General features: G+C 48.5%; 1 protein-coding gene across 2 annotated transcripts; it reads right to left on the bottom strand.

Moving 5' to 3' along the window:
- Window positions 1–33: 33 nt before the first annotated feature.
- Window positions 34–14,574, bottom strand: fbxl19 (F-box and leucine rich repeat protein 19). Of its 2 annotated transcripts, none has more exons than XM_084037816.1 (11): window positions 13,984–14,574; window positions 10,773–10,973; window positions 9,164–9,307; window positions 8,965–9,051; window positions 8,685–8,870; window positions 8,280–8,312; window positions 6,788–8,058; window positions 5,647–5,810; window positions 5,149–5,310; window positions 4,676–4,897; window positions 34–4,443 (listed from the first exon to the last, which is right to left on the bottom strand). In XM_084037816.1, exons 2-11 carry the CDS (start codon window positions 10,956–10,958, stop codon window positions 4,166–4,168), a joined length of 2,733 nt encoding a protein of 910 aa, XP_083893942.1. In that variant the 5' UTR covers window positions 10,959–10,973; window positions 13,984–14,574; the 3' UTR covers window positions 34–4,165. The 2 variants fall into 2 exon arrangements, with proteins under 2 accessions (XP_083893942.1, XP_083893943.1); XM_084037817.1 differs by lacking the exon at window positions 13,984–14,574 and adding an exon at window positions 13,708–13,874.
- Window positions 14,575–16,222: the final 1,648 nt, after the last annotated feature.

The raw sequence follows: 16,222 nt of genomic DNA, 5'->3' as shown, positions 1-16,222 counted from the left end.
CTGTGGATTTTCAGATTAAAACAAGCCAGCGTGTAAAAAGAAAGCCACAGCTTCTTTATTCGTTAGTCGTTTACAGTGTTCACTCAGACGTAGCTGCCTTGACTTGCTCTTTTTGTGTCTTTACACCTTTTCTTCCTCATTGTTTCACCAACACAACGGAAGAGTCATGACCAACGTAGAAAAGAACAGAAAACAGGAGAAAACGCCTCCTTTCACCACAAAAACTACATTTGGCAAAAGGTGAGGATGACGATGAAAAAGAAGGTGATGAAGAGGAAGATGATGATGAAATTGATCCAGTGCATCTTTGAAACAGCGACAGACAAGAGGTTTTTACTAAGATAAGAGAACAGAGAGGAAGTGACACGTCTGGGCCTCTGATTGGATAACAGCTGCAGGTATGAAGTTTGAAGCTGTGCATCACCGATATAAATCACTGATATGCATCATTGATCCCCAAGTTACAGTTAAAAACAACTAAATCCCAACAGAATACAAAATCAAATAGAAAAACTGGCCTCAGGTCTGGCGGTGCATTCATGGCACAACACGGCGTTTATGGCAAATTAAAGTGGAACTCGTACTCCAGGAGTTTTACCTCCACTGCACTTTAAATACAAACACTTTGTCTGATTATTCTCAGATTTCGACCCAAATATCCAGATTACCACAGATCCGAATACGTAACAATTAAACACGATGAATGTGACTCTCTGTTTCACTAATAACGCCCGCTGATTGTTGGGTTACATCATGCTAATGAGCTAACAAGCTAACAAAGATTGGTAAAAAAAAAAAAAAAACTTTTTCCCGCTCTTTTTAAATTGTATTTGTTCTGTTAAACTGTTTTGTTCTCTGATGTTAATTTTCACTGCAGAGTTGACCAATAAAACCAGCGAGCTAATGCGTAACTGTGATGCTAACATGCAGCTAAGACGCTGACACAGAATAAGGTAGTTCTAGCTTGTTGTCATAACTTGCTAATATAGTATTATGTAGCTCATTAGCATTGTAGCTTGGTAATAAATTAGCTCGTAAATGATGCAGCTGGACAAACTTTCCCAACCGACAAGGTTTGTAGCAAGGTAACAGAAGCTAGGCAGCTAAGTTCAGCTTTATACCATTATTATATATAGCTTTATTAGCTTTCTGGCTATTGCTAGCTAGCCTGTGAAGACTGCCGATTTCCTGCTGGTTCTCTCAACTTAATTTAAAATAGTTTTTCAGCAAAAGTGCAGCAGAGGTAACGACAACAAATACTGAAGCGGACCAGCTCGCTAATAATAAGCTAACATGCTAACCAACATGCTAGCCAGCACAAGGCGGTTCGTCTGCGATTGAACATGGAGTTCATGATGTGTTTGGCTGTTTGATTGAAAAATGCAACAATGTGAAATATGATGTAAGAGCCCCCCCCCCCCCCCCCCCGGGGGCCTTGCCAGAGTTCCTGATATAAACATCATAGATCAGAACTAAAACACAAGAACCGCTTCGTGCCGTTAATATTACGATGACATTACAAACAGTGCCAGACAGCCAGGTCACACATCATGTTACATCATCTCAGCTGTTTCCTGTTCAGGGCTTCATTCATGAAAAAACGTGAAAATAAGTTTGTGGTTGATGATGTTTTTCATAAGCGAAGGCCCTGAGGAAAGTACGGGAGCCCACTGTAGCCAAAACAATACAAATACTGATTAAAGAATATCAACATGATGGGAATCATTGATTTAAGATCTCGTCATGTTGATTGTTTTATTTCTAATGTTGTTATTTGGCACCAATGGGCTTCCGTAGATGAGAATCAGATCAGCGTTATCTGAACAAACAGAAACACGTGAACAAGAATGTTTGTTTGGAGCGCAAATAAATAACAACGAACTCCTGAGAAAACACGATTAATAATAGGACCCGATCAGAGCTGATCGACACGGACGGGATGACTGACACACACACACACACACACACACACACACACACACACACACACACACACACACACACACACACACACACACACACACACACACACACACACACACACACACACACACACACACACACACACACACACACACACGAGATCAGGGTGGTTAGCCTAGCTTAGCACAAACACTGGAAGCGGGGGAAACTGCTAGCATCCGGTGACTGAAGAGGAGACCGTTAAAGTCTTTCTGATGAATCATCGTTTGGACGAAGACGGAACGGACCTGATCACTTCCTGTACGGACCCTGATCACTTCCTGTATGGACCCTTTAACAGACGACCGTGTCACACGTCAACAGAAGAACGACGGAGTGGAACTGATATGAACGTTAATATCTAGATGATCAATACATACATGATCAATATGTAGATGATCAAACACCAGGATGTAGGTGTTTGGGTTCAACCAGTGACTGTGTTATCAGGGGACTGTCAGATGAAGAGAGGCTAAGCCCCGCCCCTCTCAGTGTCCCCAACGGGACCTTCCTTCAGAATAAACCTGTACGTCAGTCAACGGGGAGACTAATAGAGTTTGATCCCATTTTAAGCGTTTATCAGTCTCACGTTGTTCTAACGTTACGTTAGTGACAGAATGTAGCTAAATTAGCTAGCTAGCAAGCCGAGCTAACGGCTGTGTTGGTGACGTACGTTGTGTGATACCAGAGACGTCGTTCACATTAAACTAACTTACGACACTGAGTTTGACGTTAAACTGTGGACTTCAGGAACAATTCACACGGTCACCAGTTAACAAAGTCACCAGTTAGCACAGTCACCGAGTTAGCACAGTCACCGGTTAGCATGGTCACAAGTTAACAAAGTCACTAGTTAATATGGTCACCGAGTTAACACAGTCACCAGTTAGCATGGTCAACAGTTAACAAGTTCACCAGTTAGCAGGGTCACCGAGTTAACAAAGTCACCAGTAAGCACGGTCAAAAGTTAATAACGTCACCAGTTAACACGGTCACCAAGTTAACAAAGTCACCAGTTAGCAGGGTGACCAGTTAACACGGTCACCAGTTTACACAGTCACCAGTTAGCAGGGTCACCAGTTAGCAGGGTCACCAGTTAGCAGGGTCACCAGTTAGCAGGGTCACCAGTTTACACAGTCACCAGTTAGCAGGGTCACCAGTTTACACAGTCACCAGTTAGCAGGGTCACCAGTTAACACAGTCACCAGTTAGCACAGTCACCGAGTTTACACAGTCCCCAGTTAGCAGGGTCACCAGTTAACAAAGTCACCAGTTCCAGTGAAACACCATCCTGTCTGGATTCTAATATATAATATTTATATATAATATTAATATTATATATTAATATATAATTATTAATATATACTTAAGAACAAGTATATAACAGGGTTTAAAGCTTGGACGTGGAGGAACCCACAGCGGCGTCGTCATGACGAGAGGAGGACGCCGGCGCTGTTAAAGGGTGGATGCAGCGAAGAGGTCCACAGGAAGTGAGCCTGTAAACACGGCAGCGATGTGCTCCCCCTGGCTGGAAGCGTACTGGTCTTCCTGGTTTTACTGGTCTTACTGGTTCACATTAACACTACCGGGTACATTCATGGTGATCGGAACGGCCTGATCACTGATCAACTAACCGATCAATACTGTCCTTCTAGACGTGACTTCTATCCATTAACACTGAGCAGCTGGTTGGAGCTTCGCTGTTCGTCGAGGGCATCTGGATTTGAATAAACTTTATTGGAATGCTCCAAGTGAGCGGTGTGTGTGTGTTCGTGTGTTCGTGTGTGTGTGTGTGTGTGTGTGAACATGTAGTGTGAGGGGTCGACCTTGTACCAGACTCCATAGAGATTATTAGATCCATTAGGAGAAGCATTGATCTCCACTGTGGTGCTGCAGCGAGTAACGGTGAGGTGGATGGTGGCGTGATGATTGGTCATAGGGGTTGGGGGGGGAGTGTTGGGGGGGGAACGTCTCAAAGGTTAAAGGTAATTTACAGTAAACTACAGATATATACACACACCCAAAATTGTACAGAGAACAAATATGTACATGCTCAGGGTTTCTATTTTACTATAACTGACAACTCCCAAAATATGATCCTCCTCCTCTTCTTCTGTGGTGTCTGGAGAAATGTCACCTGTCTGTCGTCTTAGGAGGCGGAGCATTTGGACCAATGACTCAGTGTCACATGACTCGGAGGACTTTAGCTGTTCTTTAGCAGCGTTCTGTCTTCAGGAGGACAGGAGGAGGAGACGGACGTGGATGAGGAGGACGAGGAGGACGAAGCAGCCACCGTGGTGGTGGCCGAAGAAGAGGAGGACGAGGAAGTGGAAGAGGACGAAGAGGACGAGGCGTGGGGGGGGAAGGAGAGCAGCTGGCCCGTCTCAGGGGACAGGAGGGAGCAGGACCGGAGGTCCACCGTCTGCAGGGACGAGGACCGACGCAGCAACGGGAGACACTGGTCCGTCACCTTGAGACAACCTGGAAGACAGACAGACAGGAGAGTCAGGGAGGACAGACAGGGAGGACAATCAGGGAAGACAGACAGGTAGGACAGTCAGGCAAGACAGACAGACAGGAGAGTCAGGGAGGACAGGCAGGCAGGAGTGTCGAGGACAGACAGGAGGGAGAGTCAGGGAGGACAGACAGACAGGAGAGTCAAGGAGGACAGACAGGAGAGTCGGGGAGGACAGACAGGTACCAGCCAACCCACCTGCCAGATTGACGTGGGTGAGGCTGTCTCTCAGGGGGGAGATGGACGAGGTGAGGGTCTGGACCGTCTGGTCTGTGATGTTGCCACACTGACTCAGGTCCAAGCGGCTCAGGTGAGGGACGTACCGGACCAGCAGACGGCCCGACGTGTCCGTCAGGTCCAAACCGGCCAACCGCAGCTCCGTCACATTCTGGAAGCGGCCCACTCGGGTCTCACCGTGAGCTGGCGGTCAATCAGAGACTAGTTAGTGAACTGGGCTGATCGACCAATCAGAGATCAGGTATGAGAGCTTGTTTATGTTATTAACCTTCATTCTGTTGTTTCTTTACATCAATATCAAGGTAGAACTATACAGATGATAATTTATATATATATATAAAAAAAGCATAATGAGTAGTCATGACAACTACAACGTGCTTTACGTGGATCCTCACTAAGAACCTGTCCATCAGGTCAGCTGACGTGTCTCTCACCTGTCCGGGTGTCAGCTGGGGGGGCCAGAAGCTCTCTCAGGTGAGAGTCCTTCAGGTCCTCCACCCTGCTGAGGTCCAGCAGCTTGAGACAGGGACAGACCGCCTGACACAGAGCCGAGACCGCCGGCCAGGGACACCCCGACACATTCAGCTCCAACAGACCTGGACGGGACACAGAGGACAGTTGAAACTCTGGCGGGGACAGGAAGTGAAGGGACAGGAAGTGAAGGGACGGCACAACAGACATGATCAGCTGATTCTAGAGGATGTAAATATGCGATAGAGCCAGTTCCCAAACATAGACGCGTTCTCAGTAATGAACCTTTGTTTTAACCTTTGACCTTTCAAACCAGGCGCCCTACATGGAAGCGCCACCACTAGCAGTGGTGTTCAACCCTCTGATCATGTGACTGGAGCTGAAAATTACGAGAAGGCCGTGTGGAGCGGCTGAAAGGAAGCCCGTGTTTGTGCTGAGGAAACAGGAAGTGTCGGCGGCACCTTGCAGGCGGTTGATGAGCCACATGAGCTGCTTCTTGGAGATGTTGGTACAGCCCAGGTTGAGGGAGACGGGCTGCCGGCGGATGATACCACTCAGCATGGAGGGGGTGATGGAGCGCTGCCGGCTCAGGTCGATCTGAGTCCACAAGCGTTTATCACAACACCTGGAGAGGAAACGAGACATCAGTGGTGATGTCACCATACCAACAAGATAGAGACGCTGAAACGTTACCATGGCAACAACTAAAACATCAGGAGAAGTGACGGAGCAGAACAGGGAACTCCTAAAGAGTTTTACTAGTTTAAATGTCCATGTTTGCACTAATCTGATGTCTGTCTAGGCAAAGGAAACTGTAAAACAGCACCCCCCCTGGCCCATCAGTACCTGTTCAGGCGGAGAGTGGTACGGCAGCAGGGAGACAGAAACCAACTAAATGATCATAAATCCAGATGAAGTTATGTGAGAAGTTGATAAGGCAAAGCTGCTGAAAGCAGGAAGACCACACAGTAAGTGTAGAAAGCTCTGGTTGAGGTGAAGTGGTGGTTCCAGAGAAACCCAGTAAAACCAGGCTCCAACACGTGGTCTCTGGTAGATCATGTGTTGATGGATTACAGGAGACGCTCGGACAGACTCAGAAAAGATGCTGAGTCACATTTTATCATCTGGTCTCTGATTAGAGACGCCTTGTTTTCTGAATGGAGTTCTGCTGATCCAGGACCAGCTCAGAGCGGTTCCTGTCCTGCTTTCATCTGCTTCTAACTTCATGTGTCGACTCCATGCTGCTCAAACACCAGCTCTCAACACCGAGACCCTGTTCTACCAGGAGAGAGACCTGGGACCCTGTCCTACCAGGAGAAAGACCTGAGACCCTGTCCTACCAGAAAAGAGACCTGAGTGGAGAGAGACCTGAGACCCTGTCCTACCAGAAAAGAGACCTGAGTGGAGAGAGACCTGAGACCCTGTCCTACCAGGAGAGAGACCTGAGACCCTGTCCTACCAGGAAAGAGACCTGAGATGAGAGACCTGAGACCCTGTACTACCAGGAAAGAGACATGAGATGAGAGACCTGAGACCCTGTCCTACCAGGAGAGAGACCTCAGGGGGTCTCAGGTCCAATGACGTCAGAGTGATGTCACTCACCAGCGGCTCCAGGTGCGACACACCCTCATGCAGACACACAGCTCTCTCTGGCTCAGGTGGGTGAAGACTCGGAGCCACACGTCCCGTGTCATGATGTGGGCGGAGCCAGAGTCCAGCGGCAGACAGCTGGGCTCGGGGCAGGTGGGTGGGGGGCGCACCAGGTGTCTCTCCATCTGGACGGGCCGGGGCGGCGAGGGCACGGCGGGCGGGCTGCGCTTCATTATCTGAGAGCGTGGGTTGAGGCGGGACGGGTGCGAGCAGGGTGACGCCGCCATGGCTGACATCATGAGGCCTCCTCCCCCCCCTCCTCCCCCGTTAGAGGTGGGGATGGAGGAAGAGGTGATGTTGTTCCTGGACATTTGGTTCTTATTGTTGCTACGGATCTTATTGCCGCGGCTGCCGCTGCCTTTGGCCCCGCCCCCTCCTCCCCCACCATGTCTGTGATTGGTCAGAACGCCGCTGGCGTTCTCCTTCTCCCCTCCCTCCCTCCCCCCTCCCGTCCCTCCTCGTGTCCGCCCGTTGCGTGCCTCCTGCCCGTTGCTGCGCTGCTTCCCCGTGAAGCTGTCGTGCTGCGAGGACGGAGGGATCTGATTGGAGGAGAGGGGTGAGGGCGGGGGGAGGGAGGTGGAGTTTTTCCTGGTCCTGTCAGAGGTGGGCGTGTCCTCCTCCTCTCCGTCCAGCAGTCCTCCTTTGCGTCCTCGTGGAGGAAGACCCACCTCTCCTCCACCCCCTCTCCGCCGAGCCTTCTCCCCCCCTGCTTGCTCCTCCTCCCGCACCTCCTCCTCCTCCTCCCCCCTCCCTCCCTCGCCCTCCGACTCCTCGCTGGCGCTGAAGCCCAGCTCAGCCAGGCGCCGCTCCCTCTCCCTCTCCCTCTCCCTCTCCCGCTCACTGCGACTCCTCTCCCGCTCCGCCCGCCCGCCGCCGCTGTTGCCGTAGACGACGGGAGGAGGCGGGGCGGGAGAGGAGGACGACGGCGAGGAGCCCCCTCCTGCCTGCTCCCCCCTGAGGGAGTCATCAGAGTCGGACTCGGAGTCGGACTCAGAGCTGGAGGAGGAGGAGGACGACGACTCGGGCCGGCGCTCCAGCAGACACATCCTCTTAAAGCGCTCCAGCTTCTCTCTGTGATGGGAGCGCTGGTCTGCACTCGATGGCCCCCCTACACCTCCCCCTCCTCCCCCAGGCTGGGATGAGGACGAGCCCTGGAGGCCTCCTGCTCCTCCAGCAGCTGAGGAGGGGGGACCATTTGACTCCACCGCCTCCTGTTTGGGTTTCTGATGGGGAGAATCAAACAGTTGGATCAGGACGAAATAATAATAATAATAATATAGGATAATAATATGGTAATAATATGGTAATAATATGGTAATAATAATAAAAATATTATATAATAAAAATAAAATAATAAGATATGATAATGACAAATATAATATTATATGATAATAATATATAATATAATTTGATAATAAGAATAATGATAATAAATGCTTCCTGCCTTTTTGAGGCGTTTTTCATGGGCGCCCTTCATCTGAGAGAGAGACAGGAAGGAGAGACAGTCACATTTATTATGATTAATTATGATTTTGGCTTCAAACGTTTAGGAAAACAAGGAGATGCTGCGTTCAGGTTCAACATTTCTCTAGTTAGTTTGTGTTTCTATGCATAAACCAGAGGGGGGAGATGGAGGAGGTAGAGGAGGAGGGAGATGGAGGGAGAGCAGGAGGAGAAGGGGGGAGGAGGGAGATGATAATGATGGAGGAGGAGGAGGAGGAGGAGGAAGGAGGGAGGAAGGAGATGGGAGGAGGTGGTGGAGGAGGAAGTTAGAGAGAACAGATTACTAATGAAGCGGTTGAAGCTCTCAGCTGATTGGTTAGGGTTAGACACTGGTTTAACACTCCACCTTCTTCTTGGTCCCGCTGTCCTGAGGCAGCTCCTTCTCCTTCTTCCTTTTGTGCCCCCCCTCCGTCCTCCCCCCCTCCTCCAGGGAGGGTGGTGCTTTCTTCTTAGGAGGCGGGTCATCAGTGAGCTTCCAGCGGCCCACCTCGCCGTTATCCAGCCGCCGTTTCCCCGAGCCGTCGGCCGGGTCCTGGACACACAGACAGGTTTACTTCGGGGTGAACCATGAACCCAGACTGGACCAGGGCATAGACTGGTCTGAGACCAGCTGGTGGGACTCTTACCTTACTGGTTTTGCCCTCCTTGTGGCACTTGGGACACTCCCAGCAGTTTGGGATCTCGTCGTTGATGATTCCTTCAGCTTTCCCCATCTGGAGGCACAGACACACTTTGTCATCACTGGGCTTTTATTTTGGTACTCACCAGGTAACAGGATGTACCCACGAACAGACAGACAGCAGGTATTGATGAGCGATTACTGACCTTGAGGCAGCTGGGGTGGATGATCTCATTACAGATGGTACATTCCATAAGAGAAAGGCTGAACTTTTCCTCCTCAGAGTCCACCGTGTCCTCCTTCCCCGCCTCGCCGCACGCAAAGCACACCGCCGTGTGGGGCAAGACGGGCTGCAGCAGGGAGACAAGAACAGGTGAGACAGGCAGGTATTTAGACAGGCAGGTAGGTGGACAGGCGGGTAGGTAGACAGGCGGGTAGGGAGACAGGCGGGTAGGGAGACAAGGACAGGTGAGACAGGCAAGGGAGACAGATGGGTAGGGAGAGAGACGGGTAGGGAGACAAGGACAGGTGAGACAAGCAGGTAGGGACACAGACGGGTAGGGAGACAGGCGGGTAGGGACACAGACGGGTAGGGAGACAGGCGGGTAGGGAGACAGGCGGGTAGGGAGACAGGCGCATAGAGTTTAGCTTTAGCTAGCTAGCTAACTAGCGTGTTGTCCATTAATTAGCCAGCTAGCGTGCTAGCTCCACAGCTTTAACGTCTCTTGTGAACAAAGTAGTGAGTCGAGTGACATCATCAGTATGGCAATGGTACACATAAAGATGGCCACCACTCTGACTGTTCTGCTACACTGATTTAAATCTCATTTCTGTGTTCAGATCAGTGATGTCAGCCGTCAATAATCACTTTATTATCAGAAGCTCCTCCTGATCTGAGGAGCCACCAGAGGAGCAAGAGGAGCATCCATCCTCTGCTCTTGCATTCCTCCTCCCCTCCTCCCCCATAACCAAAAATAATAAACAGTTGAACAAATAAAGCAATAATATGCAGATGAGCTGGCTCAGTGTTTGTGTGTGTGTATGTGTGTGTGTGTGTGTGTGTGTGCGCGCCTTAAAGCATCTCCACGGCGATGGATCAAAGCCAACTCTCTCACTCACAGTGCCAGCAACCATCTGTGGTTGCCATGGAAACCCAGCATCGTTGCCTGCTGGGCTCCGGCTCTCTACTGATGCTATTTGAAGAATCGACAGAGAAAAAATATAATAGAAAGTAATCTCGATTTAATTGTGTGTGCACCAACATGTCATTGTGTGTGCGTGTGTGTGTGCGTGTCCCTGCTCTGGTATCGTGAGGACCGGTGAGCTGGTTCTGCAGCCAGAGAACATTCTGTCCGGTCCTCACTTCTACATTCATCTCTCTGTGAAACATCCGTTTGGATCTCTGCATCGCCATGATGAAGAACAACAAAGCGTCTGTTGATTTTAGAGTAACACACATGATTATGATTCATGTCTTCATCACGTTCATTCTGCAGGCCGCAGAGCAGAAGTTTACACTTTAGAAACGGCTGGCTGCTCGTAAATTCATCGAGCAATCAATCAATAAACTTTGATCTAAACTTGTACTTGAGGAAATGTAGTTTCTGCCTTTATAGCAAAGCCACGGGGACCAATCAGAACCTGCTGTCATGTGTTCACTACTGGGGGGGGGTCAGGGTCTGGGTCTCTAAGCCCCCAGGAGAGTCCTGGAAAAAAGTGTGTGTGTGTGTGTGTGTGTGTGTGTGTGTGTGTGTGTGTGTGTGTGTGTGTGTGTGTGTGTGTGTGTGTGTGTGTGTGTGTGTGTGTGTGTCTCACCGCCGTGCACTGTCTCAGGAGGCAGGACTGCTTCATCCGGCCAGGCCCTCCGAACTTCTTCATGTCCTTACAGAAGTGACACTCTCCACACTCGGTCCTCATGCAGGCCTGGCAGCGCCGGCACCGCGTCCGCCTTCGCCTCGCCCCCCCGCCAGCCCCCCCGCCCAGCGCCTTACTGCCCGACATCCCCGAACAAGTCAGCTGGAGACAGGCAGACAGAGAGACAGACAGACAGGAGTCAATGGCGTAGAATTGAATTGTTGCCTGAACTCCACAGTTTAACAGATATGGTTTCAGAGTTTCAAAAACATGTTTAAAATGCAAACTCAGGTGTCGGACATACTAATACATGTCTCACAGTGTTGTGGTGACTAAATATGTTGGTGAGGAGTTGTTGGCTAATGCTAGTAAATATGCTAAACTAACCAAGACAGTTATCACAGTAAACAGTTCTCTCCAACAACGTATATCCAACGAGCCAAATAAATCTCATAAACACGTTGGTGAAGTTTGCCATGCTTCATTTAAGAGTTCTATTAGGGGTTAAGTTACATTATTTAGACCCTTTACTGCAGGCGTGCTAATGCTAGCTGCTGTGCTAATGTTAGCTAGGATAACATTGTGAATTGCTATTATTTTGGCAGGACAATGGTGATATGAAACATTGTATGTTACTGGTCACTTAATATTCCCCCTCTCTCATGCCGTCTCACACACACAGACACAGCGGGCGCCAACGTACCGACCAATCAGCTTTGAATCGGTGACAAAAATCTTTTACAGGTTAATTTATGTCTATACAAGAGATAGTGATGTCAGCGTGTTAATAGTGACGTCAGCGTGTTAATAGTGATGTCAGCCGTGGCAATAGTGACGTCAGCTGTGGCAATAGTGACTTCAGCCGTGGCAATAGTGACGTCAGCCGTGGCAATAGTGACGTCAGCGTGTTAATAGTGATTTCAGCAGTGTTGATAGTGATGTCATCGATGTCAATAGTGACGTCAGCGTGTTAATAGTGACGTCAGCAGTGTTGATAGTGATGTCATTGATGTCAATAGTGACATCAGCTGTGGAAATAGTGACGTCAACATGTTGATAGTGATGTCAGCCGTTTTGATAGAGACGTTGGTGTTAATAGTGATGTCAGCCATGTTAATTATGACGTCCATGTTTAATAGTCACGTCAGCTGTGGTAATAGTGATGTCAGCGTGGTAATAGTGACGTCAGCGTGTGAATAGTGACCTCAGCATGTTAATAGTGATGTCAGTCGTGTTGACAGTGACGTCAGCAGTGGAAATAGTGACGTCAGCATGCTGATAGTGATGTCAGCCGTTTTGATAGTGACGCCAGTGTGTTAATAGTGACGTCAGCGTAATTAATAGTGATGTCAACCATGTTAATAGTGATGGCACAGTGTTGATAGTGATGTCAGCACGTTGATAGTGATGTCAGCACGTTAATAGTGACGTCAGCAGTGTTGATAGTGATGTCAGCAGTGTTAATAATGACACCAGCCTGGTAATAGTGATGTCAGCCATGTTAATAGTGATGTCAGTGTTAACATAGCAATGTCGTGTAAAAAGATATTAACATCAATACACAACCAAGGCCACGGGAACCATCAGGACTTCATCCTGGTGTTGATGTTCTACTGTGTTGAAGATCACCGTTTCTTCTGATCATGTGATCATGTGTAATGCTACACAGTAACAGGACAGACTGGTGCCGTCGTTGTAATGCTACACAGTAACAGGACAGACTGGTGCTGCAGTTGTAATGCTACACAATAACAACGAGGACAGACTGGTGCTGTTGCTGTGGTTGTAATGCTACACAGTAACAACAAGGACAGACTGGTGCTGCGGTTGTAATGCTACACAGTAGCAACAAGGACAGACTGGTGCTGCAGTTTAAATGCTACACAGTAACAGGACAGACTGGTGCTGTGGTTGTAATGCTACACAGTAACAGGACAGACTGGTGCTGTGGTTGTAATGCTACACAGTAACAACAAGGACAGACTGGTGCTGCGGTTGTAATGCTACACAGTAGCAACAAGGACAGACTGGTGCTGCAGTTTAAATGCTACACAGTAACAGGACAGACTGGTGCTGTGGTTGTAATGCTACACAGTAACAGGACAGACTGGTGCTGTGGTTGTAATGCTACACACTAACAGGACAGACTGGTGCTGTGGTTGTAATGCTACACAGTAACAACAAAGATAGACTGGTGCTGCGGTTTAAATGCTACACAGTAACAGGACGGACTGGTGCTGTGCGTGTAATGCTACACAGTAACGAGGACAGACTGGTGATGTGGGTGAAATGCTACACATTAACATGACAGACTGGTGATGTGGATGTAATGCTACACAGTAACAGGACAGACTGGTGTTGTGGTTGTAATGCTACACAGTAACAAGGACAGACTGGTGATGTGGGTGAAATGCTACACAGTAACATGACAGACTGGTGATGTGGTTGTGATGCTACACAGTAACAGGACAGACTGGTGATTTGGTTGTAATGCTACACAGTAACAGGACATACTGGTGCTGCAGTTGTAATGCTACACAGTAACAGGACATATTGGTGCTGCGGTTGTAATGCTACACAGTAACAGGACATACTGGTGCTGCAGTTGTAATGCTACACAGTAACAGGACATACTGGTGCTGCGGTTGTAATGCTACACAGTGGTTGTAATGTATTAGTTGTTTGGTGTTCCAGCTTCTTATTTGCAACATTCAAAATCCCCCATACATCCATACCGCTGTTTGTGTGTGTCCTCGTGAACACTGAGGATGTTTATCTTTTCACCATGGAGCTAGCTAACAGAAGTTAGCAGCCAGGAATAATGAAGATGCGCATCTGGCACCACTTGTGAGATTAGCTGCTAACCGCTAACACCTAGCGCGTTATAGTCACCTACATGTCGTCACTGCGGGCTGAACCATCAACACCTGCGGACGGGTCCACGCGCCGGGCGTGTTGTTAGTTGGATATCACGTCTGAGAGATGACACAGTCCTCCCCATCCCCCCGTGGTCTGTTCCTATGTTACGCTTGCTAGCGTGTTAGCAGGCTAGCTGCGCTGCAGTCCGCTTCCTCTTTCATTATCTCCCCGCCTCGCTCACAACAAACCCGCCGCGCGGAGGTGGATAAAACAACATGGCTGCTAGTAAAGACACACACCCGCGGCAACTCACCTCCTCGTATCAGGTCGCATGCTCCTGGGTCGCTCATTAGAAATGATATTAGCCAACAGTTAGCCAGCGTTAGCTTCGGGTGAGCGCAGCTAGCCGTCCGCTTCCTTGTGCCTCCCCCCGCCGGGCTGCCGTGACTCGCTCCCGGGCTGCTTCACACGCGTCCCATCGTGTAGCCTCCGGTGCTAGCTCCCGAGCTAGCCCCAAACTAACGGACCTGCTGTGGATCTCTTCCAAACGGATCGATATCGATCAAGTGAAGGGCGCAGTGCTGCTGACTGAGTCGTGCCCCCCCTCTCCCTGTCTCTCCCTCTCTCTCTCTCTATCTCCCCGGTGTAAGTCTACCTCTCTCTCCCCTCCGCTCAGCACGTTACAACGTGTTCCTCTCCTCTTCTTCCCGGGGGGCTTCAAAACACACGGAGCGGCTCATTCTAACGGCTGCGTGGTGCTTTTAACTCGCGGATATATAACCATCCGCGGGAACTAGACCCCCGCTGATCGGCGCGTTAAAATCAATCAGTTATTGTGGATAAAGATGAGCGCGCGGCTATTGTTCTCCGCGTCTATTGTGCGGCGCCCTGGCTGCGGTGCGGTGCGTGATTCTGGGTTGAGTGTTGTGATCCGTTTGGCCCCCTGTGACATGTTTAACCCCCCGCATTGATTACATCACACAGGTGACTGGAGGCGTTCCGCCGCGGAGGGAGGGAATCAAATAAATAAAGAATATACGCGAAAATACAGTACGGGCAGCACAAGTATGCACGCCCCGCCCCCTACCGCGTCACCACGTCACAATGCGTCCGGTGCAGAAAGGAATTGTGGGATTTGTATTTTTTTTTTACGATATGTATATATTAACTTCTGTCTTTTGGGGGGGGGCGCGCGAGTAAAATAAAAACAAGTAAAATAATAAATACAAATAAAATGAAAATATTAATTATTATTGCAGTTGTTGATGGAAATTGGTGTCTGTCAGAGACGATTTGAACCAGGTGAGAGCAATGCCAGTGATGCCAAGTGAGGACTGGAGGCAGGAGATGAGGATGGAGTGGTTGATGGTGTCGAAGGCAGCACTGAGGTAAAGGGGAATGTCATTGGTGGCCTGTGTCTGGAGCAGAAGCCGGATTGAAAGGTTTGTAGAGGTTATTGTGGTCAAGGTGAGATTTTATCTGGGAGGCAACTACTCTTTCTAATATTTCTGAAAGGAAGGGGGGATTGGAGATGGGTCGGAAATTGTTGAGGGTTTCATGGTTAAGTCCGGGTTTTTTAGCAGGGGGGTGACAGCAGCGAGTTTGAGGGTGGGGGGGAAGAGGCCAGTGGACAGAGAGTTTAATACCAGGGTGATCAGGGGGAGAGTGAGGGGACACAGGCCATAGGGTGGAGGCAAGGGGGTCCAGGATACAGGTTGAAGTTTTCATGCCAGTGAGTATGGTGGATAGGTCCGATGTGGTTATTTCTTTGAGGGAGGAGAATAGATGAATGGAAAGTTTTGCAGGTTCTGGAGCAGAGATGGCAGAGGTGGAGGCATTGTACAGTTAGCTGTGTATAAGGTCAAAATAATTAATATATATTAATATACAATATATATTAATACATAATAATAAGTAAAATAAAACATTTTATAATAATAAAAGTAAAACTGTTAAACATTACTGGGTGATTTTATTGATCAGGTAAGAGAGAACTATATATAATATGAGTTATTCTGCTCTTATTCGACACAGATATAATATCTATGGATGCCCATTTCCGCTGCTACCAGAATAAAAGACAAACTTTCTCCAAAATATTGACTTTGTATTTCTCTTTGAGATACAAAGTCAATTATTTGGAGAATGTTTCTCTTTTTTTCTGGCAGTGGTGGCAAGTGGCTTCCATAAGAAACAGCTAAAAAAATAAAAACATGTAGGTGTTTTAATAATACATAATAACATTTAAGGTCAAATGTCATCAACTCCTGCGTTTCCTTCAGATTTATCTATAACTGTTCATCACATGGAAGTGTGTGACGTCACTGTCCTTTGAGAATCATGTAAAGCTCATCCAAGGGGCTTTAGAAGATTATTTGGAAGAAGAAGAAGAAGAAGAAGAAGAAGAAGAAGAAGAAGAAGAAGCAGCAGAAGAAGAAGAAGAAGAGGAAGAAGAAGCAGAAGAAGAAGAAGAGTTTACCCATCAGCATCCACACAGCTGCAGGTTTAAAGTTTGAGGTGGACAGGAAGAGGATGAGAGGAACTAAATGTAG

This window comes from Eutrigla gurnardus (assembly GCF_963514095.1).
Source record: "Eutrigla gurnardus genome assembly, chromosome: 20".
In the NCBI taxonomy this organism is placed as follows: domain Eukaryota; kingdom Metazoa; phylum Chordata; class Actinopteri; order Perciformes; family Triglidae; genus Eutrigla; species Eutrigla gurnardus.
This window is presented reverse-complemented; position numbering and strand designations above follow the sequence as displayed.

Coding starts and splice junctions, on each gene's coding strand:
- fbxl19 (XM_084037816.1), bottom strand. CDS start 10,958: ATGTCGGGCAGTAAGGCGCTGGGCGGGGGGGCTGGCGGGGGGGCGAGG. Junction 8,871..8,964: donor AGGAGGGCAAAACCAGTAAG/GTAAGAGTCCCA, acceptor CTGTGTGTCCAG/GACCCGGCCGACGGCTCGGG. Junction 4,898..5,148: donor CCCAGCTGACACCCGGACAG/GTGAGAGACACG, acceptor ATTGACCGCCAG/CTCACGGTGAGACCCGAGTG.